The sequence below is a fragment of the Rousettus aegyptiacus genome, unplaced genomic scaffold (genome assembly GCF_014176215.1).
Source record: "Rousettus aegyptiacus isolate mRouAeg1 unplaced genomic scaffold, mRouAeg1.p scaffold_m13_p_1, whole genome shotgun sequence".
Classification (NCBI taxonomy): Eukaryota; Metazoa; Chordata; class Mammalia; order Chiroptera; family Pteropodidae; genus Rousettus; species Rousettus aegyptiacus.
In genome coordinates, this window is record NW_023416284.1 from 88,414,552 (window position 1) to 88,439,726 (window position 25,175).

Consider the following 25,175-nt stretch of genomic DNA (forward strand, 5'->3'; position numbering starts at 1 on the left):
TCACTCTCTGGATTCCAGAAGTACCCACAAGCTTTATTCCAAAAATATTTTTGTTAATAGAGATAAATAATGTACAGAAGGAAAGAGAGCTGCTATCGGGTTCTGCTTATGGTCCCTTCTTTTTACCCAAGTTCTTCTCGTGTCTTGCCTATTTTTTTGGGCATTTTCTTAGCATGCGGATCTTCTAGCTCCTTTGCCTTATAATAATGAGGCGCCACCTCCAGAAGCCAACTACTCTCAATCTCCAGTACCTAGAAGGGTAGAAAACAATCAGTAGGGTTCCAATCTTTCCAGCCTAGATTCTAATATTTGTGTAATCAAAGTTGTTTTTTCCCTCTGACTACAGGGTTAGGGGAAAAGGTGCGAGATTCTAATACTATATACCCTAAGGGCTATCAAACTTCTACATGTTATTCAGGATCCCAAGTAGGCTATTCCTTTAAAAAAAATCTGAATGTAAGTACTGTAAAAATATACTTAGGACAGAGACCATATCTGCTTTGTTCATTATCACCCCAGCACCTGAAACACTGAGACAAGGCATTCAAATATTCACTGAATGAATATACAATTCTCAGATCTTAGGAGATACTGAGACAGCTGTTGGAAACGATGTCTTTCTAGTCTATCCTACCTTAAACCAATGTGTTTTCCTATTTGTCAGTCCCAACAACCTGAACTTGAGATTTTAGCTTTCCAGGATACCACATCTCTACACTTTCCACTTGCCTGGGTAGGGGATGGGTTCCCTTACCTGTCTCATGAACTCCTTGGTGGTCAAGACAAGTTCATGGTAGAGCAGCCAGCGTGGCTGTTCCTCAAAGAGGGAGGAGTTGGGATGAATGAACACTGTCTGCTGCTGTTTCACTGTGCGATAGCCGCTACGAGTCAACCGTGCTGTGTGGTAAAAGTAACCAGCAGTGATGGCCTAAGGAGCAGGAAAGAAAATCAATGGGAAAGCAAGACATCCAGGGGCCTTCAGCACTCACTGCCTTTTTTTTTTAGTTCAGGCTTCTGGAGAATTAGGTAAGGAACACACAACCCACTGAGAAGAAAACTTCAATGGTCTGGGAATAAAGAATAGGGAGAGCATGCTTTCCACAAAGGGAAGAGGGCATGACAACAGGCTTGATGGGTTGCCACAGGCCCCAGAGAGAAGCTTGCTTCTTGGGAGACACTGGGATCAGTAGGACTAAAGAAATGCTGACCTTGCGTACACGGATGTAGTCTCCCTGGCAAGAACTGAGACCAACTTCCACACGTTCCAAGAGCCCCTCCAGCTGTTCCCTCACATCCCGGGCTCGGCGCATCGATCTGAACTGGACAAAGTTCTCATAGCACCACTGGGATGAGTAACCACTCTCAGCCCACTGTGAAGAGGGTTTAAAAAGGGAGGAGGGTAAGTTTATAGCAGGACCGGAGTACCCCATGTCTCCCTCATTCCCACTCACCCAAGCCCAGTGACCTGTGTATAAACGTTTAGCAGAACCAAGTGGTCCCCACCAGGAAGAAAGAAGTTGACACGGGCATTGTCAGCATGGACAACCTTGTCCTTGGGTCGGTAGAAGATGGAGTTGTTGACAGACAGCATGGCAGCCACTGTCAGGATCTCCTCTGAACAGCTGTACCTAGGGCAGAAAGGGAAAAAGCCTGAGAGTTCAAAGCAAGACACATAAGACCAGACACACGGGGTTGGGGGGTGGGTGGGGAGAGTGATCACTTTGTGATGGATAAGTCCTTACATGGGGACTGCTGGTTAGGATAATGACTACAAATCAGGGAGTAGATAGATTTGGTGGCAGTGGCAGCAGCATAGGGGTCAAGGAGGCAGGGGCCATAGATGACCCACACAGGAGGGAATCTACAGAAGAAAGAACTGGAGACCTCTGAGGATTCTGCAGTAGGAAGGTGTGTATTATGTGCATTGGGGAAAGACAGCACTTCCTTTAAGTTCATGTAATGACCTCTGACCTCAACTATGGCATTTAAAGGTGGTCACTCCACAGCAACATCTAAATGTTTCAGTCGAACCTTAGGAATGAACAGGTCCCCATACCATCCCTTGCTCATACCACTCCTCACTGATAGAAAGTCTTCTATTTCTGTTCATGCCCCCAAATTTTCTGTCAATCCTACTCATTTGACATGATAAAAGACAGTAGTGTCCTACCAATCCTTGTGGGCCTCAAAGGGGGCCCTAAGAGTTCTCTAATAACTTGATATTTGTTAAAGAATAACATGGTAGGGAGACGAAGAGCGAAATAACAAAGATGGCCCCAGAGACAGAAGACGGCATGGCCAATTTATGGACTGGGGGACCGGCTGGAGTTGGGGGCTTACTTCTCAGAGGCCAAGATCATTTTAGATAGCATGGGGTCCACCGGCAGCTCTGCCATCTTTCGACCAGACTAAGGAAAAGACAGAGAAGAAACCTGAGGCCAGAATCCCTCAGGTGTCCTTCTACCACTTGAGGGGTCACTCTGCCCTTCATCCTGCCCCAGTCCACTACCCTCCCAACTCACCGTGGTGAGCTCCCCAAGGTGGTTGAGGGCTCCTAGGGCATATAGCTGCTCCAAAGCCAGCAGCAAGGTCTCATAAGGTGGAGGGTCCAGGAAATCAAAGTGCATGAGGTCATGAATCCCTGCATAGAGATGTGAGGGGTAGAACAGTCCCTTCACAAGGACCAGTGACTCCAGCCCTACCTTTTTTCTCTCTCAGGAGGACTAGGGGACCCTAAATCACCTAAGCTCTTGAGCAGCAACACGACATTGCCCAGGCTGGTCCTCTGGATCTCTGGCACTGTAGTTTCCTCCAGCTCATGCTGATAGGCCCAGGCAGTATATAGGCGGAAGCACTTCCCTGCAGCTACCCGGCCTGCCCGACCAGCTCGCTGATTGGCTGAGGCCTGGAAAGAAAAGAGAGGCAGGCTGGCTGACAACTCAGTGAGGTTAAAGAGAAAGGGCAGTATTTTTGCAAGAAATCTAGGAGGATGTGGCCAGCTTACTCCCCATCCTCTATGAACCCCTACAGGCTTCTGAGTAGAACCTTCCTGTGGGTACATGCCAACTCCTGCTCCCCATGTAGACCCCACTGGAGCCCAGGCTAACCTTGCTGCAAGGTGTGACCGTGAGTGATTCCATGCCCGTGCGGGGGTTGTAGCTCTTCTGCTTACAGAACCCTGGGTCCAGCACGTAAATGATGCCCTCAATGGTAAGTGAAGTCTCAGCGATGTTTGTTGCCACAACCACCTGATTGAGAGGATATAGGGTCACTCAGAGACCCTACCTACTTACCCAGAAAAAGTAATCCTGGAAGATTTGGGGTAGAGAAGCAGGAGTAGATAAGGGATAGGAACTGAGGGGATTAGTGTCAAAGTTGGGAGAGGGAACAAGGCCAGTAGAAAGGTGAGGGAGAAGTGGGGATCAGCAGAGGCACAATGTGGAAAGGAAATGAAGAACAGATTTATGGTTTTTTTTCAGAAATGGGAGATAGGGGTAGCTAGGTTCCTGCCCCTAACTTTCCCACCAGCACTGTCATATTCACCTTCACCCATTACTGCCTTCAACAGCCTCCTAAAGAGTCTCCCTGATTCTACTCCTAGGCCTGGTTATTTGGCATCCAGAATGGTCCTTTTAAAATGTACACCAGTCATATCACTGTCCCATTCTCCAATAGCTTCCCACCCTACCTGAGAATTATATCCAAGTCCCCTTCAGGCGCTGAGTCCTCTGGTCCCCGGTTACCTTTCTGACCACATATCCTAGCACTATGCTCCCGTGCTCCACTCCTGCATGCTGCTGCTCCCTGGCCAGGCACTGTGTACTCCTCACAGTCCTTACTCAGGTCCTTTTGCAAGAGATGGTCCCTTTGCTGGGCACACTCTTCTCCCAGATACCAGCCTAGCACCCTCCCTCACCTAGTTCAGGCCTTAGCTTCACTTTCACTTTATTGCCTTCCCTACACTCCAAGAAAAATCCAAGAGTCAGTCTCCATCTTCTTATGTGGCATTATATCTCTTCACAGTATTTGTCACTAGTTGACATTATGTATTTATTGTCCATTCTTGATTTACACTAGACCATAAGCTCTATGAGGCTGGGGACTTTGTTTCATCATTGTATCCCCATCCCCTAGAACTGTACCTGGTACAGGGAGGAACCCATTAAATATTCATCAAATGAATCTTTGCTCAAAATCCTTCAATTGCCATTCAATTGTCTAAAGTCTGAACTTTTCCACCTGCCATCAAAGGCCTTCCCTAAACTGTCTTGCACTACTCCACCACATGAACCTTCTGCTAAACCTTACACTCTGACCTCAAACATACCTTAGGCCTCTCTCTGACATTCGCCAGCCATTCTTCTTAAAGGTGCAAATCATATCTCACCTCCTAGTACACAAAGGGCTTCCCTTTTCTGCATCTCCACAGGGTGTACTTCACAGGTCATACATTTGGCTCTCTCTCAGTTCATTCCATATTCATCCTCTCTCCCCAAAGCTGAGGGACTGACTGCTAGTGAGCCTTGTAGCTGCAGCAGTACCCAGGGTACACCTTGCAAAGGGCAGGCACATCTTTTTTTTCCTGCTAGCTGTATGAACTATAGGGGTAAAGAATCTAAGTTTCTCCAGCTTACCTTCCGTGCCCCAGGGGGCGTGGACTGGAAGATTCGAGCCTGCATGTCAGAAGGCAGGTTAGCATAAATGGGCAGCACCAGGAGCTCCCTGATTTTGGAACCCAAGCGACGGCACCGATCCTGGAGCATCTCACAGGCAGCCTCAATCTCTTCCTGGATTTGGGGTGAGGAGAGCAGCAAGGGCCCCAGAGTCATAGAAAGCCAACCTGCTGGCCCCATTTTCCCCTGAGATGCACACATCATCACCTCCTCCCCCCACATGACTCACTTGTCCTGTCAGGAACACCAGGATGTCCCCAGGGGGCTGGGTTACATGGATCTGCAGCACAGACACTACACAGGCTTCCAGGTAGTCAGCCTCTGGAGCCTGGGGAGAAGGGAGAGAGGGGTCACAGGAAGGCCACTTGTTCAGGCAGAACTCTTTCCTTCCTACCAGCTCAACATATGCTTTATTTAAGTTCTCCTTTAGACTCTCCATTTTATCTTTCCCTCCTTGGGATGACCTCCCCCAGCTTCGTGCTTCACACTTAAGCCAACCTCCCTGTAGGGGCACCTTGGTATAGAAGATGTCAACTGGAAACCTGCGTCCAGGAATTCGGAAGACGGGGGCATCATCAAAGAAGGTGGAAAAACGGGCAGTGTCCAGTGTGGCTGAAGCCACCAGGACCTTGAGCTCAGGTCGGAAGCGAGCAACATCTTTGATCAATCCAAAGAGAATGTCTGTGTGTAGGGTCCGTTCGTGAGCCTCATCCACCATTACCACACTGGGGAAGGAATAGGGAGCAGTGAGGAAAGCTAGGCAATGCAGGAGTGAACACTAGTGTCCCCTGGATGAGGGGACAGATGGCGGCAAAGGGCTCAAGGGTAAATATGGGAAGAGCAGACACTAGGAGAAGTCAATCGCTCCAGTTAAGACCGACAGAAAGCTGCGAAGACCAGGGCCCCATGGTCTGCAGCCTATCTCAACTTGGGTAGACAATCGCAACCAAGATCTGGACGCTGGAAGTCGAGGCTAGGACAAGTCAGTCATCCCCTCTGGATCAAAGTCAAGAGTCTACTAGAGTCAGGAAAAGTTAGGGTATCTGTTTAGAAGGGAAAAAACAGGGTAAGGCCGCTTTCAATAAGGCTGGACTCCCAGGTTGGCTGGGAATGAACAGATTGACCCGTGCCACCATGATTTAAACAATCTAGAAGCTCCCAAGTTCCTGTGGGGTTGCTGTTTCACATCCCCGTTGGCACTGCTGCCTCTTCTGGAGAGAGGGCCAGGTGAGCCTTTCTATCCCAACCTTAGACAACTCAGCAGGCTTCTTGGTCTCCTCCTAATTTAGATGTGTACCATCTTCTTTCTCCTTGCTCTCGTCTCTGGATTTATGGGTGGCAGCCAAACCTGCAAGAGGTCACCCCCTACCTCAGCCCTTTGTGCCTAACCCTGACCATGATGGTGAAATCCCCAGCTATTTCAGGCTAGGGTTGATTGGAAAGTCCCATGCCCCAAACACTCTTGCATTGGCTAGTCTTCTCTGGGTTCTCAGAGATTTTTGGAAGGGATCTGAAATATCAAATCATATTTGTCCTATTGCTGCACTGTGACCTGCCAAGACCACAAATTCACAGCCTATTAAGAGAAGAAAAGGCATATATTGCTCAGCTGGCCTGACCCCACCAACATCTCATGCACGATGCCTTTCCCCACTCAACACATGCTCATCATCCAACTCCTGCTTGATTAACACCAGCACTGAGAGCTCACTACTCATAGACCAAATCACCAAGGATACAACCACTCTGACAGCCCCTGCAATCTCCGTCACTCTATGGCTTCTTGGTACTGAGCTGCAATCTGTCTCCCTGTAACTTCCCCCATGGTTCCTAGATATGGTCTTTGGGGTCATATAAAACAAGTCTGATCCCTTTTCCCATGTTAACAGCCCTTCAGATATGTAGATAAAACCTGGAAGTCTCCCTTGAGTTTCTCCCCTCTAAGCTGAACATTCTAAGTTTCTTCAAGTGGTCTTCACATGTCTTTTCAAGTCCTCACCATACCACCCTACCTTCCTGGTTGTTTTCTAAACTCTGGAAACAGCTGAAGAGGGAGGGAAGGAAGGGCTTTTTCTGCAGTATCTTCTATCCTCTAGCTACATCTCTACGGTAACTAGAGGTCAGCTCTAGGACCACCAGAACCATAAAGATTCAAGAACTAGTGGATTAATCAAAAGACAATGACCAAACTGACTGGGTGGGAAGAAAAGAGAGAAAGGTCAAAGCTTTAAGGAGACACAGAAAGGCACTGAGTGAGAAGAGAGCAGAAGATCAGGGAGGCAGGTACTTTTTGCATGGGAGACAGGACCCTATGCATACCTGTAACTTGCAAGATCAGGCTCAGAGAGGAACTCCCGAAGAAGCATCCCGTCTGTCATGTAGCGGAGGACAGTTCGCTCTGATGTGCAGTCCTCAAAACGAATGCTGTAGCCAACCTGGCAAGGGGGCCATTAGTGATGGAAAGTGGGCTGGTATTCTCTGAAAGGATTACAGGGCTAGGGGATGAGGGGCCAGTGCCGTGACCTGCAGTGTGGGGCCCTGAAGGCAGTGTGGACTGAGTTCCAGATCAGTGGTACTCTTGTCACCCCTCAGTCCCCACAGATCTCACCTCATTCCCAAGCTTCACACCCATCTCCCGGGCCACTCGGGCAGCCACACTCATGGCTGCTACCCTCCTGGGCTGAGTGCAGGCAATCTTCATACCCTTCTTTGTATAACCCTGAATGACAAGGAAAAAAAAAAGAGACCTTCTCTTTGCTAAATATCACCCTGAAGCCCAGGAAAATTTAGAGAAAGAAGTTGTAAATGCAAGGAAGGGTAGGGGAAAAGGATAGAAAAAAAAGAAGCTGAAATAGGCAAAGAGATAGGATGGCAGACTCGAGGCCCTCAAAAGGGTCCACATCCAGCTCTGGCAGTCCTAGCCCTTTGGGGTATCAAGTCCAGGGCTCAGCTAGATTTGACCTGGGAAAGAACAGACCAGGTGGGGCAGACCCAGAAGCAATGCGGAATAAAGTACAATTAAAAAAGCAGGAAAATAAGTCCTTTCACTCTTCGTTTTTGGACCCTGCAGTGGAGCAGAGGCCAAGCTAAATTGGAGTAGGGGTCCATGTGCCCACACACCCCACCAACTATCTGTCCACGCTTCCTTCCAAAGTAAACATACTGAATGCCTACCAGACAGGGACACTGTGGCAGGAAGTGAGAATAGAAACGTGAAAAGGATATGACCCATGTTCTCAAGTACTCCACCATTTAGTGGAAAAAAATGAAATGACTAAAACGGAGAACATAAGCGACTACTGAAAATATCAGGTAAAAAGAGCTCTGATAAGTCTGTGCTCGTCAGTGGGCAATATCCTGGCAACCTGGAGGGTGTGGATACCATACCTCCTCAAAGAGATACTGCGGGATTTGGGTGGTCTTCCCTGAGCCTGTCTCGCCTTCAATGATGAGGACCTGATGATTAGCGATAGCAGCCAAGAGCTCCTCACGAAATGGGAACACAGGGAGGCTGCGGCGGACAGCCTGGATGGACTCCTTCTGCTGGGCTTGAGTTGGAAGGGATGGAGCTGATGGCTCCTAGGAAGGAGAAAGAGGGGCATGAGCTTCAGTGCCAGCTTCTCATCCTCCTCAGAATGTCCCAGAGCGCGCCCTCTCACCTCGTCACCCTGTAGCTGAGTGGCCCGGACAAACTCGATGGTCTCTTCTTCCTCCAGCACAAGCTGATACTTGGGCTCCTGGGAGGCAGCATCTCGGGCCCCAAACTTCAGGGAGGCAGCCCCTAGTCGAGCCTCCTCCCAGCGCCGCTGCTCCTCCCCAGGAGCACCCGATTCCTCCTCCACTAGATCCACAGCTCGTGCTGGCTATGGAGAGAAGGGCATATGAAGACAGAGGCTGCCCTCTCAGCCCATTCTCCTCCGCCCCAGTCAGTACCCTCACCCACTGGGAAAGGGAAGACAAGGGAGGGGCAAGTCAAGGCACTGCTCAACAACCTGAGGCCTTCCCTCCCCTGAGCTTGGGGGCCAGGGCTGATGCAGAAGCCCTTTTGCCTTACCTGTCCCCGGGTCTCCTCTGGCATGTGGTAGCGATTGGTGGCCTCCAGCTTCTCCTGCTCCCCAGCTGCCCGGTACTCCCGGGCCAGATCCCGCACTCGCCGCTTGTATTTGAGCTCCCGCCGCTCATGCCGGCTCAGCTCCACATCCCCAAAAAGGAACTCCTCATCTGCCAGCTCAGCCTCCAGGTCCTCAAGCTTCTCTCGCTCCCGCTTAGCTAGGTATTCTCGGCGGGATTTCTTCCGCAGCTCAGGGACCTGGAAAAGGCAGTCAAACCCTCTTCTTGCTGGAACAGCAACCCCTTTCCCTACCTACCCATAAGAGTGACAAACTCCCTGACAGAATGGAATAAGAACCTAAAGATGTGTCCTCCACCTTCCCTCTGCAACAGACAGCCTGACTAATGGCTTCTCCCAAGCTGTGCCCTTTGAAGGCAACACAATGACCCCACACACTGTCTTCCAGCAGCAGAATCCAGCTGGAAGGTCTTTTGAAGCAGCATCACCATGTTTGTTGATATAAATATGTTAGGGCAACTGAATATTTTATATTTTACTATTTTATTCAACTTAGTGAAAAGAGGGAAAACAAAAGGGCTGACACCACCATTTAGAGGCATAGGTCTGAAACTGAAAACTCAAATGGAAATCACTGGATGTGCCAGTAGCAGGTAATCTTTAGCCTCAGTTAGATGCTCTCTGGCCTTAAGCCTAATGACTGTAGTTTGGGAAAAGGGTAAAAAACCATATATGAAAGGTTGGTAGGACAGCATTAGAGGGTTTCTGTGAGGCAAGATGCAATCAAGAATGCTGGGCTTTCTGGGACTAACCTCCCCTCATGCAAAGGACACATCTTTAAGGCCTTTCTTGGCTTTCACAATGACCTTTAACGGTGGTAGAGACAACCTTCTCTATCACAGTGGCAAAACCCTGCCAAAGCCCACCCTTTTGGGGCTCCAATTCTAATTAATTGCTTGGCTTTTCCTGTTTATTTTATGAAGACTTAAAATGGAATTTATGCTCATGACCTAATTTGGTACCACAATCAAATATTCCTTCAGCCTGATGGGCAAGGCAGATGGATGTCTTTTAAAATATGTAGGCAAAAAATCATGGGAATTGTGTATCATCAAAAAGAATAGTGATATACGATTGTAAAATATTGAAAAGTAAAAATTCATGAGTATAATGTAACACACATACACACAAAGAATCAAAGAATGGTGGGGGGGGGGGACTTCTGTCACCAGTGAGGTGACTGTTACACCTAACTTCTCACTCTGAAAATTAGTAATTTAAAGGAAACGAACATTTGTCCTGCCTATTAAGAAGAAATTATAGCTCATTTCTAGTTGTTGAGGTAAAGCTCTTCTTTATATCAAAAGGCTAGATAGTAAATAAAGAAGGAATGTCAGAATGCCAAAATCACCATTTGCAATCCCCAATGCAATAACGGATTCAGGAAAGGGTCAGCAGTGGTTGCTAAAACCATTAGATGGAAGGCTATTGGTAGAAAGGATATCTGAAGTAACAGGTACTGAACTGAATAGTATGTCCCCTTGATGGGATGCAATGGGAAGCACATATCACTACTCAAGAGGTATTGCTGCCACAACTGTTTAATCCAAGTCTGGACCAGCTTTAGACACAATTTCCACTTTAAAGGAAGCATAGGGCGTAGGAAAACTTAACACCACAGGTAAGAATCAGATAAATACAAAAGGTAGGATATGGTACAAAAGAAAACGGAAAGAGAGAAAATGAAACAAACTTAAGAAATCTAATAACCAAATGCAATGCATGAACTTTTACTGGACTCCAGTTTGGAAAGAGCAGTTATTAAAGACATTTTGGGGTAAGTGGAGGAATTTGATTGTAGACGGGTTCTTGGTTGATACATGAGGATTACTGTTCATCTTCTTGGGTATGACAATGGCACTATGGTTTTAGGGTAGAATGTCTTTACTCTTAAGAGGGGCATGATGATGGGATAAAATGCCAATGTGATGTCTAAAACTCTTTTAAGTGGTTCAAAAATAAAAAGCCCACATTTACATAAACATTGAATACTGCACACATAGTTTTGAATCTAATAGTCTGTATGTGTTAAATATACTATTCATTCAACTTTTCTATTTGTTCAAGAGTTTTCATAATAAAAAGAAAAAAAAAATCAGGTAAATAAAAACACTACACCAGTGCTGAGAGATGTCTCAGAAGTCTCTGATCATGGTCATTTTGTGGGGTGGGGCATGAGATGGACTGTTCAGGAGGGACCTGAGGGCCACTAGGCCATTCTTAGGAATTTCTCAAAAGAATTTCTCAAAATTCTTTTGGGAAATCTAAATTTCCTTACTTGAGAAAACCAGGTTTTTGGAAAATTGCCTACCCTACCCAGACTCACATCAGAACAAGTCCAGTTCATCAATTATAAGGGCTCTGTCCCTGTGCAATAAGAAGACCCACCCAGGAAACCAGAGGGAGATGACAAAGCCACATAAGGGATGGAGGGATTAGGCAGTAGGAAGGTATTTACATGGTGTACCTGAGCTGAATGGTCAACATTTCCCTGGGCAGTGGGACAGCTGCCCTGCCCCTGCCCTTCAGCCAACCTGCTGACCTTGCAGTTGCTTTTGGATCATATCTTGTTAAGTCTCACATTTCTCTTACTAACACACAGTATGACTTAATCCAGAAGAGTCAAGGAGGCTTTGTTGGTAGCTTCCTTCTCTCTGTAATTTAAGCCCATCCTCAGCAGGCTCCCGTCAACCAAGCCCCCCTCTCCAGAGACCTGACACCCTATCAACATCCCCACTGCACTTCCTTCGTATACTTTCTCCCTACCCTAACCATGCTACCAGAAAGTCTTTCCTTTTGTCTTCAGATCTTGGCTTCGTGGGCACATGGACTCACCATGGCTTTCCGGTCTTCCTCAGCCATCCTGAGGCGCTTCTGAGCCTCTTCATAAGCCTAGGAGAAGAAAGCAAGAGTGGAGAGGTGTGAGGCTAAAAGTGCCCACAGCCACAGCGATTCCCCTTCCAGAATCACAAGGATCATTCAGATGTTCCCTAGCACAAAGAAATGTCCCTTCTCAGAGAGGAATCACTATGGTTACAGGTTCAGCAGAGGGTTACCTTAGCCAGAGGACCCAGAGGGGTTCTCTTACCAGAGAAGTAGCACACCACTAGAGGCATCCACTTGTCTTCCCAGAGATCACTATCTCTACAATCATACCCGCCCTCAGATCTGACCCAGGGATCTTCCTGAGGATTAAAGAACATGCTGCTCCTATGCACCTTCTTGTCTGACCGCTCCAGGACATTGCGAGTCCGATCCTTATCCCGTTGTCGAACCCTCTCAGCAAAGGCATCCCGTTCCTCCAGGTCCTGAAGGCGCTCTCGCTCTGTCCGCTCCCACTCATCCTCTGACTCTGGCTTCTCCGTCTGTTTGCTCCCCCTGCAGCCCAGCCCAGAGGATTAAATAAGGGCATCCAGAGGTTTATTGTCTTATCATCCACCTACCTGCCCCATTCTCTCTTACCCTACTTCTGACTTACCCTCTCTTTCTCTTCCCTCTCTCAGAAACCTCTTCCTCCTCGTCTTCCTCCTCCTCCTGGCGTTTCTTCCGGAGGTGTTTCCGCTTTTTATGCTTCTTCTGGAGATTGCTCCCAGCCCTTCCCACAGTCTCCTCACTACTCTCCTCACTGTCTACCAGCAATTTATAAGATCGGTTCTTCTCCAGCAGGGCTCGGGCCTCTCGTTCGGCTGCCCGAGCTGGCTTTTCTACTACTGCCTTTCGTGGTACCTGTCAACAGAGGAGAAGATAATGGGATTTGAGCACTCTGATCTCTGTCCACATCCTTTACCTTGTTCCTAATTTAAGGAATGATTTAACCAGCTTTCCTTCACTCTTTTATCCATGGCTTCACACCATGTTCATGAACCTGAATAAGGCCTCTCAGCTTCCAAACTTCCTTTCAATCATTCATTTCACAAATATTTACTGAAGCCTGTTCCAGGCACCACGTACTTGCTAGGTACCAGGGATACAGAAATAAACGAAAGAGAAAAACCCCTGCCCTCTTGGAGTTTACATTCCAAACACAATTCTGAATTGCTCAGCCTCTGTTCTTCCCGATGGTTAAGTCAGTCCTACACAAGGACATGCTATAAGGATTGTTTTGCAGAGAGCTGTCACAGTACTGGCACTGTACCAGACTCCAGGGATACAATGGTGAAGAGATTAACATAAAGTCCCTACCCTTCTATCACTTACATTCAAACCTCATCTCTTGCCAAGCACCATATAGGACAGCAACCCTAGGCTATTTGCCAGTCTCTGAACATGCCGAACACTTTCACTCTTAATACACTTTCTGAGTATTTCTGTAAGGCTCACATCCCATTATCTATTAGGTAGGAGGGGTACAAGGACAAAAAACATGTCTTGTCCTCCAGGAGCTCGCCTTTACTCCTTCCTCCTTCACCTGACAATTCCAGGGAATCTTTGGGCCTGCTTTTCCTGATCACTACCCACTCCATCCATGCTCCTACGGCACTTCCCACACCTCACTTCTCAAAGTGTGGTCCTTGGACCATAGCATCACCTGGAAACTTGTTAGATTTGTTAGAAATGCAGAAACTAAGATCCCATCCCAGATCTACTGAATCTGCACTTTAACAAGAGCCCTGGATGAATCGTACGCATGTTAAATTCAAGAAATACTGCTCTATAACACTTAACCGAACATACTTAAGCTTTCTTCCACCTTCTCCACTAAGCTGGCCGTCTAGCACCTAGCATAGGACACAGGCGACAGCGGACAAAAGATACATGCTTGTGAAGAGAGCTTATTACCTAACTTTTGGATGGGGACCTTAACGGAGCCTCACCTTACAACCTAGGGCCCCTCCCCTGCTCCACCTCCTCTTCCCGCCGCACTCACGCCGGCCTCCGCCCCAGCCGCGCCCCTCTCCTACAGACACCTTGTTCCAGAGTCTCAAGGCGAAGTCACAGGCCGGCCCGCTTAGGTCCAGGGTATCGGTGTCTCGTAGGCGTTGCACAAACTCCTCGGCTGAGACGCAGCGCTGCGCGGTGCCGATCAGGAACTGGGCTACGTGCCGCTCGCTCAGCCCCAGCACCGAGTGCAATTCGTCCTGCACCCAGCGCTCCAGCCCCGCCGGCGTCGCCATAGCGACCCACACCCCTGGTGCCCGGCCCTGAAGGGTCTCCAGAAGCCGATCTGTGGGCCGGGATGGTCGGAGGCCTGAAGCCCAGGCCGGAGCCTCAGCTCCTCAAAGGAGCCAACTTACGACTTTAGCGTTCGGTTTCCAAGAGTCCAAAGCCGTTTCCCGGACCGCGGAGGCCGGAAGCGGCCGTACTTTTTCGGTTTGAACACTACGGCGGCCGAGCGAGTTCAAACCTCGCGGAAGTATACCGGTAGTGCGGGTAAAACATTTTCATTTCCGCCCTGCAGATTCTCTTTGTACTTCCGATGCTCAGCCGGTGAGTGCTTCAGTCGTTCATTCATTCAACATACACTGAGCGCCTAATGTGTGCTAGACACAATTTTAGTCAGTGAGGATATAGCAAAGAACAAATCGAACAAAAATCCCTTACCGAATTTACATTTATGCGGGAGGAGGGAAGATACATAATAAATAAAACATGTACCTTATATGGAACCAAAAACAATGCAAGGTGTGCGTATGTTGGGGTTCTATTCCAAATTAGAAGATCAGGTCCATGCTTATTAATGATTAGCCTATACTAATTAGGAGTGAACTTTACTAGGACTGGTGCCTGCAGCGGGAATGAATACAGATTAGGCATAAAGCAAGGACTTCCTGGCAAGAAGAAAGTTAAGATATGGGGAAAAACAAGTGCTTTTCTTGATGCTGTCCCAGAAAGTATTTTTAAAGATCTCCAAATTAAGGCATGTGCGAATGTGTTCTGCATTTTTGCTAATAGCTTGAAAAATTCATTGGTGGCTGCTTATTTTAAACTAAGCAGAACTCAATACTTGACTCTCTGCATGACCTCTGTTTGACCCAGCTTCATACTTTTATGATTAATCGGACTTATACGCTACTATTGAGAAATGAAACATTGTTATTCCAATTAGGGTAACATCATATCATTGACTTCTTGGGTGCATTGTTTCTGTTTCTGAGATGGACTGTGGGTACCATCCCTGGGCTTCCTGCCTCTACTTTCTGGGGACATAACAGATTAGGATCTTTACTTAATTAGCTACTAACATAAGCATTCTGTTTCCCTCTGCACCCGTACCCTCTCTGAACTGGCTCATTCTTTTGACACCTCGTTTGCTACTTTACTAGTATAAAGACCTTGGCATATATTTAAGATTAATTTGTCTAATACATTTTGTTTTTCGTTAAGGGGAGTCTCCTCTGACTAGGCTGAGAAGCATCCTATAGCGATAGTACTATACTCAACCATGTCTTTACTAGCCTGGAGAACTAAAAAATATGACCTGGTAAGTAAAATATAGATCTTCCATATTTGTAGAATATAAAAATTCTTTGTAATGGAAAAAACCTCCCAGTATCAACTATACTTGGGCAACAGAGCCATGAAATAGCAATGGATCTTAAACCCTTAAGAATATAAAACCCATTGTCTATCAGAGGAGAGCCTGTCCCAGGATACTGCACTTCTGTACGTACTCTATATTTTGCAACAAGAGACTTATTATTTAATGGTCCTGAATTTTTGGAGTAAATGCTCCTGGATTAACAGTGTCATATACTACTTGGCTGCTTGCATCTCAGAAGTCTTTAAAATATCAGAATTCCTCAGTGTCCTCTGTTTCTAATTTTTTAGCTCTTTTCATCTATTCAATTATTTGCTCAATCCATCATTCTAGAAATCATTTTTTTGTCTACTAGGTAGCAAGTGTGGGGATAAACCCAATCGACATAGTTTCCCCTCTTGTACTTGCAGTCTAATGGCTACTTCAACTGCCCTTCCTTAAACCAGTCCTTTGAGAAAACAGTGCAGGGCTCTCCCAAAGCCCTCTCTACATGTCAGTGCTGAGTTCCAGGTTCATCCCCATTCTCTTCTCCCAAAGCCAAGGCCACTTCTTCTTCCTGGTCAATAGGAAGATGGGAGGTTTGGAATAAGGGACCCAGAGCCTCCTCCCCACATACTCTTTCCCTTCCCTTCCCTTCCCTTCCCTTCCCTTCCCTTCCCTTCCCTTCCCTTCACGTCCGACCCCTCCCCGCCCCTCCTTTCCCCTTCCCTCCTTTTTCTCTCTCTCTCTTTTTTTTTCTTTTTTTTTTTTTTTGTAAAAGAAGGAGAAGCAGCAGGAGAGTCATTAAGAGCTACATTTTATTATGGAAAGTTGTTTTGTCTTTAAAAAACAAACAGGCAATCGATAAGGAGAAATGGGGGAGGAAAGTTAAGGTGACTCATTGGTCACCCCAAACCCTTGCAATTCAATTCATTTGTGAACCTCTAGGAGGAACAGAATTAAATAACCAGATGAGGGTACACAGTTAAGATTCCCAGCCTTCCCTCTTGGGGAAAACTGAGACATAGTAATACTAAGCAAAAGTAGAGGAAGCCCAAACCCTGGATCACTCCCAATGAGGTGTTGTAGAGAACAGGGGAGAGGATTCCACAGGACTCAGGAAACAGGGGTGGCTTGTAAACCTGGGACTATGGGGGAGAGGGTCTGGGAGTTGGGGGTATTTGTAAACCAGGCTGTGGTCAAGGGAGGAGACAGGAGCTGTAAACAAAGGGGCAGCAACCTAAGAAGCAGCAGGGAGAAATGGCTGTAAAACATGTGGGGGCTAGGTTGCCCAAGAAGAGGTGTGCTTAAATCCTGAGAAAATGGGGGGTCAAGGAAAGCTGTAGGAAGTGTACTCTGCCCAAGGAGATGGAGGGGGAACTCTGTTTCCACTCCCAGTGAGCTCTATGCTTCTCCCTGGGACTTGGAGCTTACTCTTGGGTCACCCAGGATACAAGAGCACACTTGATGCACTCATACCAGGGACCCTGGGTGAGGGTAGAATTTGGGCAGTTGGCTCTGCCCCCAGAAACAGAATGAAGCAAGCAAATTGGGAGATGTTGGTTGCCCTTTCCTGCCAGGCTCATTTTCAGGGTTGTCTGCTCTGAATCTTCTGGGATCCAGGATCTTCAGTTCTGCGAAGGATCTTCAGTTTTTCTGTGTTGGAAGAGAGTCACCTCCGGCAGGACTCATCTGTGGGATAAAAGGCAGTAATGATGGAGAATGAGTGAAGGTCTCTGCCTCCTGTCTTCCCACCTACTCCCCGCACTGAAGGCCAGTTGGCATAAAGAAGTCATAATATCTTCCACATCTTAAGTGCTTGTTACTATCAGCAACAGCAGCCATACTCATTTAGCTCATATTCTATGCCAGGCATTCTTAAAATTTGTTTAATCTTACAATAACCCCAGGTGAGGTTAAACAATTGGATGTCTAGCCATTGTTCTATAATTACTTAATCCTCTCAACAAAAATTACTTAATACTTCCAACAACTCCAGGATGTAGTTATTATTAACCCCATTTCATAAATAATAAATTGAAGCCAAATATCAGGTTATTTCCCTTGAGGTCACAACCATAAGAGAAGATATAATTCAAAATCAGGCCTGTCTGATCCAAATCCTGTGTTTTTAACCACACTAGAGCGCTCAGAAAGAACCCTCGTTTTGAAATCTGGAGACCTGATGGGCACTTCGCTTTCCAGGACCTCAGTCTCTTCGTCTGTAAAAGGAGAGGGTTAAACCAAAGGTCCTGGCAGGCCTCTTTCAAGCGCCAACGCTATATCTTCTCCTTTCCTTCTGGCCCGCAGTGCCAGCTCTGAACACCAGGGGGCACCTTCTCACCGGCTGATACTTGCTTACCCACTATCAGGGCCTTGGTGCGCAGCCCGCTCTGGAGCTCCCGCTGCAATAGCAGCTCTTCCTCGTCCTCTTCGTCGTCCGGTTGAGCCGCTGAGGGGCTGGGGGTATTTAGGGTCTCAGGCTCCGGGCCCAGTTCCTCCAGCACCGAGCTCTCGGAGGGGTATTGGTATGTGGTCTCTAGGGCTGTCTCGCTGAAGGAGATCTTGAGCTGCAGATGGAAGGATAGGAGAGAAAGTGGGGAGGAGACAAGATCAGCTGGGGGAAGCACTCAGGGCAGCAGGTGCAAGGTGGGGAGTGTGGCTGGATTTGTACAAGCCGCTAACTTTGCCCTCTGCATCCACCCTGGGATCCAGTTTTTCCTTTGGAAGCTGGCCCTCCAATCCCAGGTTTTTCTCTTCTCAGAAACATCAGACTTTGGCCTGAGCTTTAGCAGGGCCCTGGGTAGTAATACAGGATCAAGGTTTCTACTCCTTAGAGTGTGGGAAGCAGAAGGGTAAGAAGAAATTAAATACATGGAAATAAGTCCTGTGATCAGAAATGAATCTTTGGGTGCCCTGGGGCAATCTGGAAGGCTTCTCAGAGGAGCTGGCTGGGGAAGGAGTCCCATGCAAAAGCATGGATATGCACATTGGTTTCCACACCCTCAGCCCCTAGCTATTCTTGAGAAACCCAGAACCCTGGACACTGGCCACCTCCTGCTCCCTTCACTCCTCCTACAGCTGGAGTGGAACCACAGGGGTCTAGGGCCAGGGAGGGAGAGGAGACCAACAGAAAGCTCCAGAGGAAATGTAGACTGTCCCCCAATACATAGGGATAAAGATAAGCCCTTTAGTCCGTGAAAGGAGCAGCCGTAGGAGGTGAAGGGCAGAGAGGAAAAGCCCACTCAGATATAAGGGAGAGTGCTTCAGAAGGGACATGCAGAGACAGAGGCAAAATCCCAGAGCGGATCTGGAGAAGACAGAAAATTCTTCCTAAATGCAGTCCCAAGAGCAGGGGATCCCAGCTGTTCTCCCCTTCCCTTTTACACTCCTAAGAAGCTCAGGGGGAAGGGGCAGGGTAGGATTAACTCTGGAAGCCAAAGTGACTAAGTAGACAAATAGAAGGATTCCATGTGAACTACTTGGAAAAGTCCAGATGATCTACCCAGGCCTTCCCTAGCATCTGTTTGAGAAACCTGGAGCTGGGGCCCCGCATCCCTCAGTCTCCACATAGACTGGGATGTGAAAACAAGCCTGGAGGGTGGCTGAACAGGCAGTTGCTAACACCTGGGGCCCCACGGGAAGCTGGAACTCAGGGAGTGTCACTCCTTAGCTCCAAACCCTGCACTGTATCCCCATTTCACTGGGGGCAAAAGACAGAGCTTGACCAAGGCCTATAGAGTACTGTCTACATGCCACTCCCTATCACCTCTTGGGAGGAGGTCCACTCCAGCCACACAGATCCATTTGGGAGGGCTCCTACCTCAGGGACATCACACTGGCTGTTTCTTCTACCTAGAACACTCCCCCAGATATACCCATGGCTCCCTCTCCCAATCACCCTATTATAAAGTTGTCCAACTCATTCTCTCACCTTTTGGCCCTCTAGCTTCCACTGATCCTTGTTCTAACTGTTTTCTCATAACCATGATCTAACCTACCAGAGAGCTTACTTATTATTCTTGTGTCTGCTGTTGGTAGGATTATGGGAGTTGCTATACAGCGTAAGGAAGGGTTCATTCAGGTCTCAGATGAGGTCCCAATGGAATACCAAAGAAGGGGGAGCAATGTGTGGAGCCCAGCCTGTATGGTCGACCCCAGTCCCCTGTGAAACCGTTGATAGAACTGAGGTAACAGCAACCACACCCCTTACATCCCAACTTTTCAAAAGAAATCACTTCTGGGAATCCTTTTCTGTTTTCTTTTCAAATCCCCTTTTGGGATAACAAGCTCCATAGTTTATTAGCCACTCTGAAAAAGGACTCATCTTATTTGCTCCCAGTCTATGTTTGACTCTCCTTTCACCCTGTTTCTCTCCTCACACACAACTTCTGACTGGGCTTCCCAGGAATGCATAGCCTGCATGTGGGATATGGGGGGGGGGGCGGTATAGAGTGACTCACTGCCTCCTCTCTCATCAGCTATATAAGGGCACAGGGGGCTGGAGAGGGGAGGGGCCAGTGTCTCAGCCATCCTGGGGTAGGGCACCAGCTACAGCCCATCCTTTGGGCTCCAGTGGCAGGGCTGGGATTTCTGTGGATACTTTGAAGAAATTAGCTTGCAAACAGGAGTTATTTAGGGAAGGCAGGGGTGGGGCAGAGCTAAGACAGGGCATGCCCAGCCCCTCATGAGTTGGTGCTGAGAGCAGAGGTCTGAGACGGGGCGATGGAAAGATGTCTGGGTCTAGAGAACTGTGCTTCTTCTTCCCCACCCCCATCCCCAGAGCCAGCTGCTTCCTCCTTCTCTCACCACATCCTGAGCACAGTTCTGGCAGGTCAGGGCCCAGCGTTCCCCACTCAGCCAAACCAGCCTTCCGGCCCCCACCCCAGGCTTCCTGTTTGGGCGATCTGCTTCCGCCCCCCCCCCACCCCAGGTATGGTCACCATTGCAAGTCCTACCCTACATCCAGATGGCCCCCAGACTTCGGGTCCTAAATTTCATCTCTCTCTCTCTCTCTCTGCTCTTTCCTCCCCAAAAGCACAAGCCAATTCAGTAGGAAGTGACTTTTCTGAACACTTCACTCTAGCAGTTCCTGACCCAGCATGAAAGGGAAGGGGCTGGTATCAGTCAGAGGGCTCAGGATGGACTCAAACAAACACTTTGGTTCAGGGAGGGGAGCTTAAGCTTCTTGTGATAATGAATTAGGGGATCAAATGACCCCTAAACTTAACAGAGGTCTTTGGTTCCTATGGTTTCGCATTGACACTGAGGACACCAAAAACCATATCTGAGGATACCACATGTGGGATGAAGACTGGAGACTAGGAAGGGCTTCCTAGTCTGGGAGAGATGTGTTAGGTTCAGGGACCTTTCTTAAAGATTTTCAAGCTGGAAATTGATTGGTGTGAGAGGAAGGGACTAGGGAAGGGGTTGGGCCAGGGCTAGGGGAGAAGTCAACCTGGCTGCTCCCACTTTCCTGCACATCCCGATTCCAGTTTAACCTCTGACTCTCTATTGGCCTCAGGCCCTACCCTTGTCCTCAACTCCCATTGTACTCCCTGCTCTCAGCAGTACCTCCAAATTCACTTCTCTCTTTTTCTACCTCATGGAGAAGGAGTGGCCAGGGTGGCTGGAAGAAGGGAAAACCGAATGCTGAGCCAGTTCTGAGGAGGGAGGGGAAGCCCAGGAAGGAAGGCAGGGAGAGGAGGGGGTATTTTGGAAGAGGAGAAGGCTTTTTTTGTCCCAAGAAAGAAGGGAGCACTGTCTGAAGCAGTGGCCCAGCTGGGGGTGTGCAACCCCGAGGTCACTCACTTTAAATGGCCTCTGTGTGAGACTCTGCCATGAGACAGACTTGTTCTTTGGCTAGCCCTGCTCCATTCCCCATCCCCTCTCAATCCTAGGATGTCCCCTACTCAGTTCTACCCACCTCTTTCTTGGGACTGTAAGACCTTCCTCTACTCACTCCTTTCCCTCCTTTTTCACTGGAGCCAAAAGCCACCTCCTCTGCCTCCCCGAGCTTCCTGACCCAACATTTTCTCCTTGGAAGACGTTAAGGGCTTTCACCCTGGTGACCCTCCCATCATAGATTCAAGGCTGTTGTCCTGTCTCCCACCAGATAGATTGGGTTGGTTCACAGGCTCAGAGGAAAGGAAGGAAAGAAATGGGGCATGCGTGTGTGTGCAAGTGTGCTTGTGTGTGGATTCAGAGCCTAAGGGAGCAGAGTAAGCAGCCTGGGCACACACACCCTGAGAGAGACACACCCAGGGACAGCTCTAGGTTGCTAGCAGGATCCTTGGCAGTTTGAAATTAATGGAAAAGGAGAAAGGAGGGCTACAAGAAGAAAGGGTATGTGTTCAGAGAAGGAAGGGTGGCAGCAGGAATTAACAAGAACAGAGGAAGACCAGAATACAGGGGTATAAAAAAGACAGAGTCCAGAGGGAACAGATGAGTGGGCTTCTAAGCAGTCTGGCTTGGCTGCTCCCTACCTGTTTGTGGTGCCTTTCAGGGGACCCCTTGACAAGGCAGCTGCGGCTGAGGCGGAGGTAGCCCCCCAAAACCAAGATCTCCTCAGCAGTCGGGTACCGCTTCTTCCCAGACCCAGTGACTGCAGCATCAGCGGCTGGAGTGGCAGGGGCTGCAAGGGGCACAGACCGCCTGGGGTTGACCGTGAAGGTGTGTCCGCTGCGGCGGGGTGCCCCCACCCCTGGCCCTGCCTTCACCCCATAGAACAGCCGGCTCATGAGGGGATCCCCAGGGGACTGGGGGGTAGGCAGGGCTGGGGGTGGGGGAGACAGAGGGGCCGTGGTTGGGGGCCGGAGTTCCACTGCTTCCTCTTCCTTCTGTCTAGAGCCTCCAGTCCCAGCGTCCTCTGGTGGGAGGGGGGAGGGGACAGAGCAGAGGTTCTGTAGGGTGCTCAGAGACCTGCCCTGAGTCCCTGCCTCCTCCTTTTCGGCTTCCCCTTCTCCAGCCTCTGCACCAAGAGGCACCAGATACTTCTCAGCAGACTCTGGAGGATCTGGCTTCTGAGTTGGAATCTCTGTGTCCCTGGATGTCCATTCTCGAAACTTCCCAGAATGCAGAGTCCATTTCCACCCTTCTGTCAGCCTTAAGTCCCTCTCACCATCCTCCAAGAGGCTGGGCCTCTGTTCTGTTGCCTGCACTCCTCCAGAGCTGCTGTCCGGAGCCTCCCTTGTCAGGGTCTCTGACAGCCCTGTAATCTCCTCTGGAGCCATTCTTGGAACTGGCCTCTCTTCTTTTAGCCCACATTCCTCTGAGCAGTCTTTCCCTTCTTCTTCTGAGCTCGGCCTCCCTTCTGATGCCTCCAGTTGTATCGAACTTTGTTCATGAGACTCTCTGGAGTCAGGCCTCCATTTATGGGTCTCTGTCAGGCCCAACTTCTGATTGTTAGACTCCGCTGGGCTCAGTCTACTTTCTACCACCTCTTTTCTCTTGGGGCTTTGTTCTCGAGGCTCTGCCAGTCTCAGATTCCGCTCCAGCGTTTCTCCAGGGCCTAGCTTCCATTTCCATGTCTCTGATAGCCTGGAGAGTCTGTCTCCAGCCTCTCCTGAGCTCTGCCTCCAATCCTGAGCCTCTGAAGGCCTGGGGCTCAACTCTCGGGCTCCCCCTATCCCTAGCCTCCTCTCTCTGGCTTCCCTGGGACTGAGCCACTCTTCCTTTGACTCTCTTCCCTTTGGGCTTGGATCTTGTATCTCCCCAGGGCTAGATGTCCACTCCCGGGCCTCCAAAGGCCCAGGCCTTCTCTCTGCAAGTAGATCTTCACTCCGCTGCTGCTGCTGCTGCTGCTGCTGCTGCTGCTGCTGCTGCTGGCGCTCCTGTCGAATGAATCGGTTCTGGTGCACTGGGCCGATGGCCTCCAGTAGGACAGCAGACTTGTCAGGGTCTGGGGGTCCAGCCTCTGTAGTCCCAGAAGTAAGAAAAGGCTCCCCAGGAGACAGGCCAAGCTTGGCCCGGCGGCGCTCCAGGAGTCCCCGTTTCCAGGCTGGCATCTGGGACAGACGCTCCCGCTCTGCCTTCTCCCGGCCCCGAATGGCTGCCTCCTCCTGCCGGCGCCGAGCTAGCAGCTGTAGCTTCCAGTCCGGGATGGTGGCCATGGTCGCCCTGAGGTCAGAATGGGGAGCACTGGGGGCAGAGAACAGGAAGGAGAGGCTCCAAAGAGGCCCAGGGAATGAGACCAGGAATGGGAGAAGAGGAAGTGGAGAGGGAGAGGTGGGACACAGAGGAGGCCAGAGGAGCTGAGGGTGAGGACAGAGGGAAAGAGGGAGAAGAGAAAGGGGGAAAAGCTATGGGCCTTATTAATGAGGGGAGGTGGATTACGCAAAGGAAGAGTGGAGATTCAGGGCAGAGGCTGGAGTCAGATTTAACAGTACAGGGTTAATGGGTGTCAGTCCCAAGGATGTGGGAGAAATGCAAAAAGAGAAGTTGAGAAGAGAGAAAAGAGAAGCAGTGGGCGGGAGGGGACAGGATTCAGGCTAGGTGGCCTCGCAGCTCCCCCAGGGGCGGTGAGAGTGAGGAGGGAGGTCAGGGAATCCCGCCGGAGAGCGGAGGTAAAGCGACCTGAGCAGGTGTCGGTGAGGTGAGGGATGGAGAGTGGAAAGGTATAGGGGAGCAGGGGAAACGCAGGGTCAGAAGGGAAAAGGAGCTCTGCCGCTGCAGCCTGGCGCGTCACTACACGGGGCCCAGAGGTCCCCGCTCCCCTTCCAGCTGTGCTCGGGCCCCGCCTCCCAGCTCCCACACCCCTCCGCTCCAGGGCGGGTCAGGGGAAATACCCTCCCCCGGGGACTTTCAGAACCCGAGCGCCGGGGCTGCCAGCGCGTTCCCAGAACCCCTGCTTCTACCCCCACTCCAGCGCGTCACCACCGCCTGCCTCCTCCACAGACTGTGCTGGGGACGCCTTTTCTTTCCGGAGCCTGCGCGTCCTGGGCCTGAGTCCCGGCTCTCAAAGAACCCAGACATTACTAGCCATCCCGCCCCTCTCTGGCAGGACAGACAGACAATCTCGGCACAAAGAGGGATCAGCCCAAGGTCCCGGCCAGGGACAGGAGAAAGGACTGAGCAAGAAGACAACCCCTCCCCACGTCTGAAGCCCCTCAGTCAACTCACACGCTGCGGGGCTCGCAGGGGAGGGGGTGCGAAGGAGCCTTGCGTCGGGAGAGAGGAGGCAAGAGGAAGAGGAGGAGAGAGGGATCGAGGGAGATCCGGAGACCGGAGGGAGTAGAGGAGGGGGGAGGAGTGAAAGCGGGAGCCAAGTGGGGACAGAGACAGAAACCTGGGGGCCGGACCGGGGGCGGTGACCGCTTTGTCTGAGGACAATCGGGAGCGGGAAGGGGGCGCAGGGCGGAGCCCGAGGAGGGGGCGTGGCCTCGTTCCCGAGGACCCCGCGAGGGACTCCCGGCTTTTTTCCCCGTCGCCACCCCTGGCCCTCGACCCTCGTCTCTCTGCCCCCAGGGCTCCCTCACCTCACTCTCACCCGGTAGTCCTTTCCTGAAGAACCCAGGTGTCCACACACCCACCCCAGCCCGCCGACCCAGGGCGGTGGCCCGTGACTCAGGCCCCTCGAGGGATCTGGGGAGGAAGCAGCAGCTGCTCGCAGCCAGGCACGCCCTTCCCATCTCCTGCTGCTCCTCCCCACTCTTTGGCCTCCCGGGCCAGACTTGGGTCAGGCTTTGTTGTTGTGGGGTCCCGGGCAGCCGCCAGGCAGCGGGGGTTCCATGGGGAGGGAGGCGGCAGGAGAGGCACTCGGAAGTCAGTAGCTTTGGAAGCTCGCTCCACTCTTTTTAGCGCCCGTCACCCATGGGTCCCATGGTCTGCCGCAGGGAAATTGGGTGATGTGGAGGAAAGGGGACTGGGCTACTTTGAGAAGGTGGGGGCGGGTCCGCCCGAAGTAGCCGCCGCCTAG

General features: G+C 50.0%; 2 protein-coding genes across 5 annotated transcripts; both read right to left on the reverse strand.

Moving 5' to 3' along the window:
* Nucleotides 1-12: 12 nt before the first annotated feature.
* On the reverse strand, nt 13-14,079 carry DHX16 (DEAH-box helicase 16). Of its 2 annotated transcripts, XM_016120642.2 has the most exons (20): nt 13,710-14,079; nt 12,281-12,528; nt 12,021-12,180; nt 11,638-11,694; nt 8,728-8,982; nt 8,333-8,536; nt 8,061-8,252; nt 7,282-7,392; nt 6,993-7,108; nt 5,188-5,398; nt 4,903-5,001; nt 4,635-4,787; nt 3,108-3,248; nt 2,743-2,905; nt 2,523-2,641; nt 2,341-2,408; nt 1,466-1,628; nt 1,209-1,370; nt 755-928; nt 13-251 (listed from the first exon to the last, which is right to left on the reverse strand). In XM_016120642.2, exons 1-20 carry the CDS (start codon nt 13,914-13,916, stop codon nt 123-125), a joined length of 3,132 nt encoding a protein of 1,043 aa, XP_015976128.1. In that variant the 5' UTR covers nt 13,917-14,079; the 3' UTR covers nt 13-122. The 2 variants fall into 2 exon arrangements, 1 of the variants encoding a protein (XP_015976128.1); XR_001593936.2 differs by lacking the exons at nt 13-251; nt 755-928; nt 2,341-2,408 and having other exon boundaries at nt 1,233-1,370; nt 13,710-14,070.
* Nucleotides 14,080-16,059: 1,980 nt separating this feature from the next.
* On the reverse strand, nt 16,060-24,672 carry PPP1R18 (protein phosphatase 1 regulatory subunit 18). Of its 3 annotated transcripts, none has more exons than XM_016120729.2 (4): nt 24,380-24,672; nt 21,745-23,398; nt 17,622-17,829; nt 16,060-16,951 (listed from the first exon to the last, which is right to left on the reverse strand). In XM_016120729.2, exons 2-4 carry the CDS (start codon nt 23,368-23,370, stop codon nt 16,932-16,934), a joined length of 1,854 nt encoding a protein of 617 aa, XP_015976215.2. In that variant the 5' UTR covers nt 23,371-23,398; nt 24,380-24,672; the 3' UTR covers nt 16,060-16,931. The 3 variants fall into 3 exon arrangements, with proteins under 3 accessions (XP_015976215.2, XP_036093893.1, XP_015976214.2); XM_036238000.1 differs by having other exon boundaries at nt 21,745-23,833; nt 24,380-24,671; XM_016120728.2 differs by lacking the exon at nt 24,380-24,672 and having other exon boundaries at nt 21,745-24,373.
* Nucleotides 24,673-25,175: the final 503 nt, after the last annotated feature.

Bases quoted from the DNA above. Each gene is read 5' to 3' on its own strand.
- DHX16 (XM_016120642.2), bottom strand. From the start codon at position 13,916: ATGGCGACGCCGGCGGGGCTGGAGCGCTGGGTGCAGGACGAATTGCAC. The intron at 2,642-2,742 runs GTGATTTAGGGT...ATCTCTATGCAG, and splicing joins GTTGCTGCTCAAGAGCTTAG to GGATTCATGACCTCATGCAC. The intron at 1,371-1,465 runs GTCACTGGGCTT...CCCTCTTCACAG, and splicing joins TGCTAAACGTTTATACACAG to TGGGCTGAGAGTGGTTACTC.
- PPP1R18 (XM_016120729.2), bottom strand. From the start codon at position 23,370: ATGGCCACCATCCCGGACTGGAAGCTACAGCTGCTAGCTCGGCGCCGG. The intron at 17,830-21,744 runs GTAGGGAGCAGC...TTCCATCTGCAG, and splicing joins CTGAAAGGCACCACAAACAG to CTCAAGATCTCCTTCAGCGA. The intron at 16,952-17,621 runs GTAAGCAAGTAT...TTTATCCCACAG, and splicing joins CACCAAGGCCCTGATAGTGG to ATGAGTCCTGCCGGAGGTGA.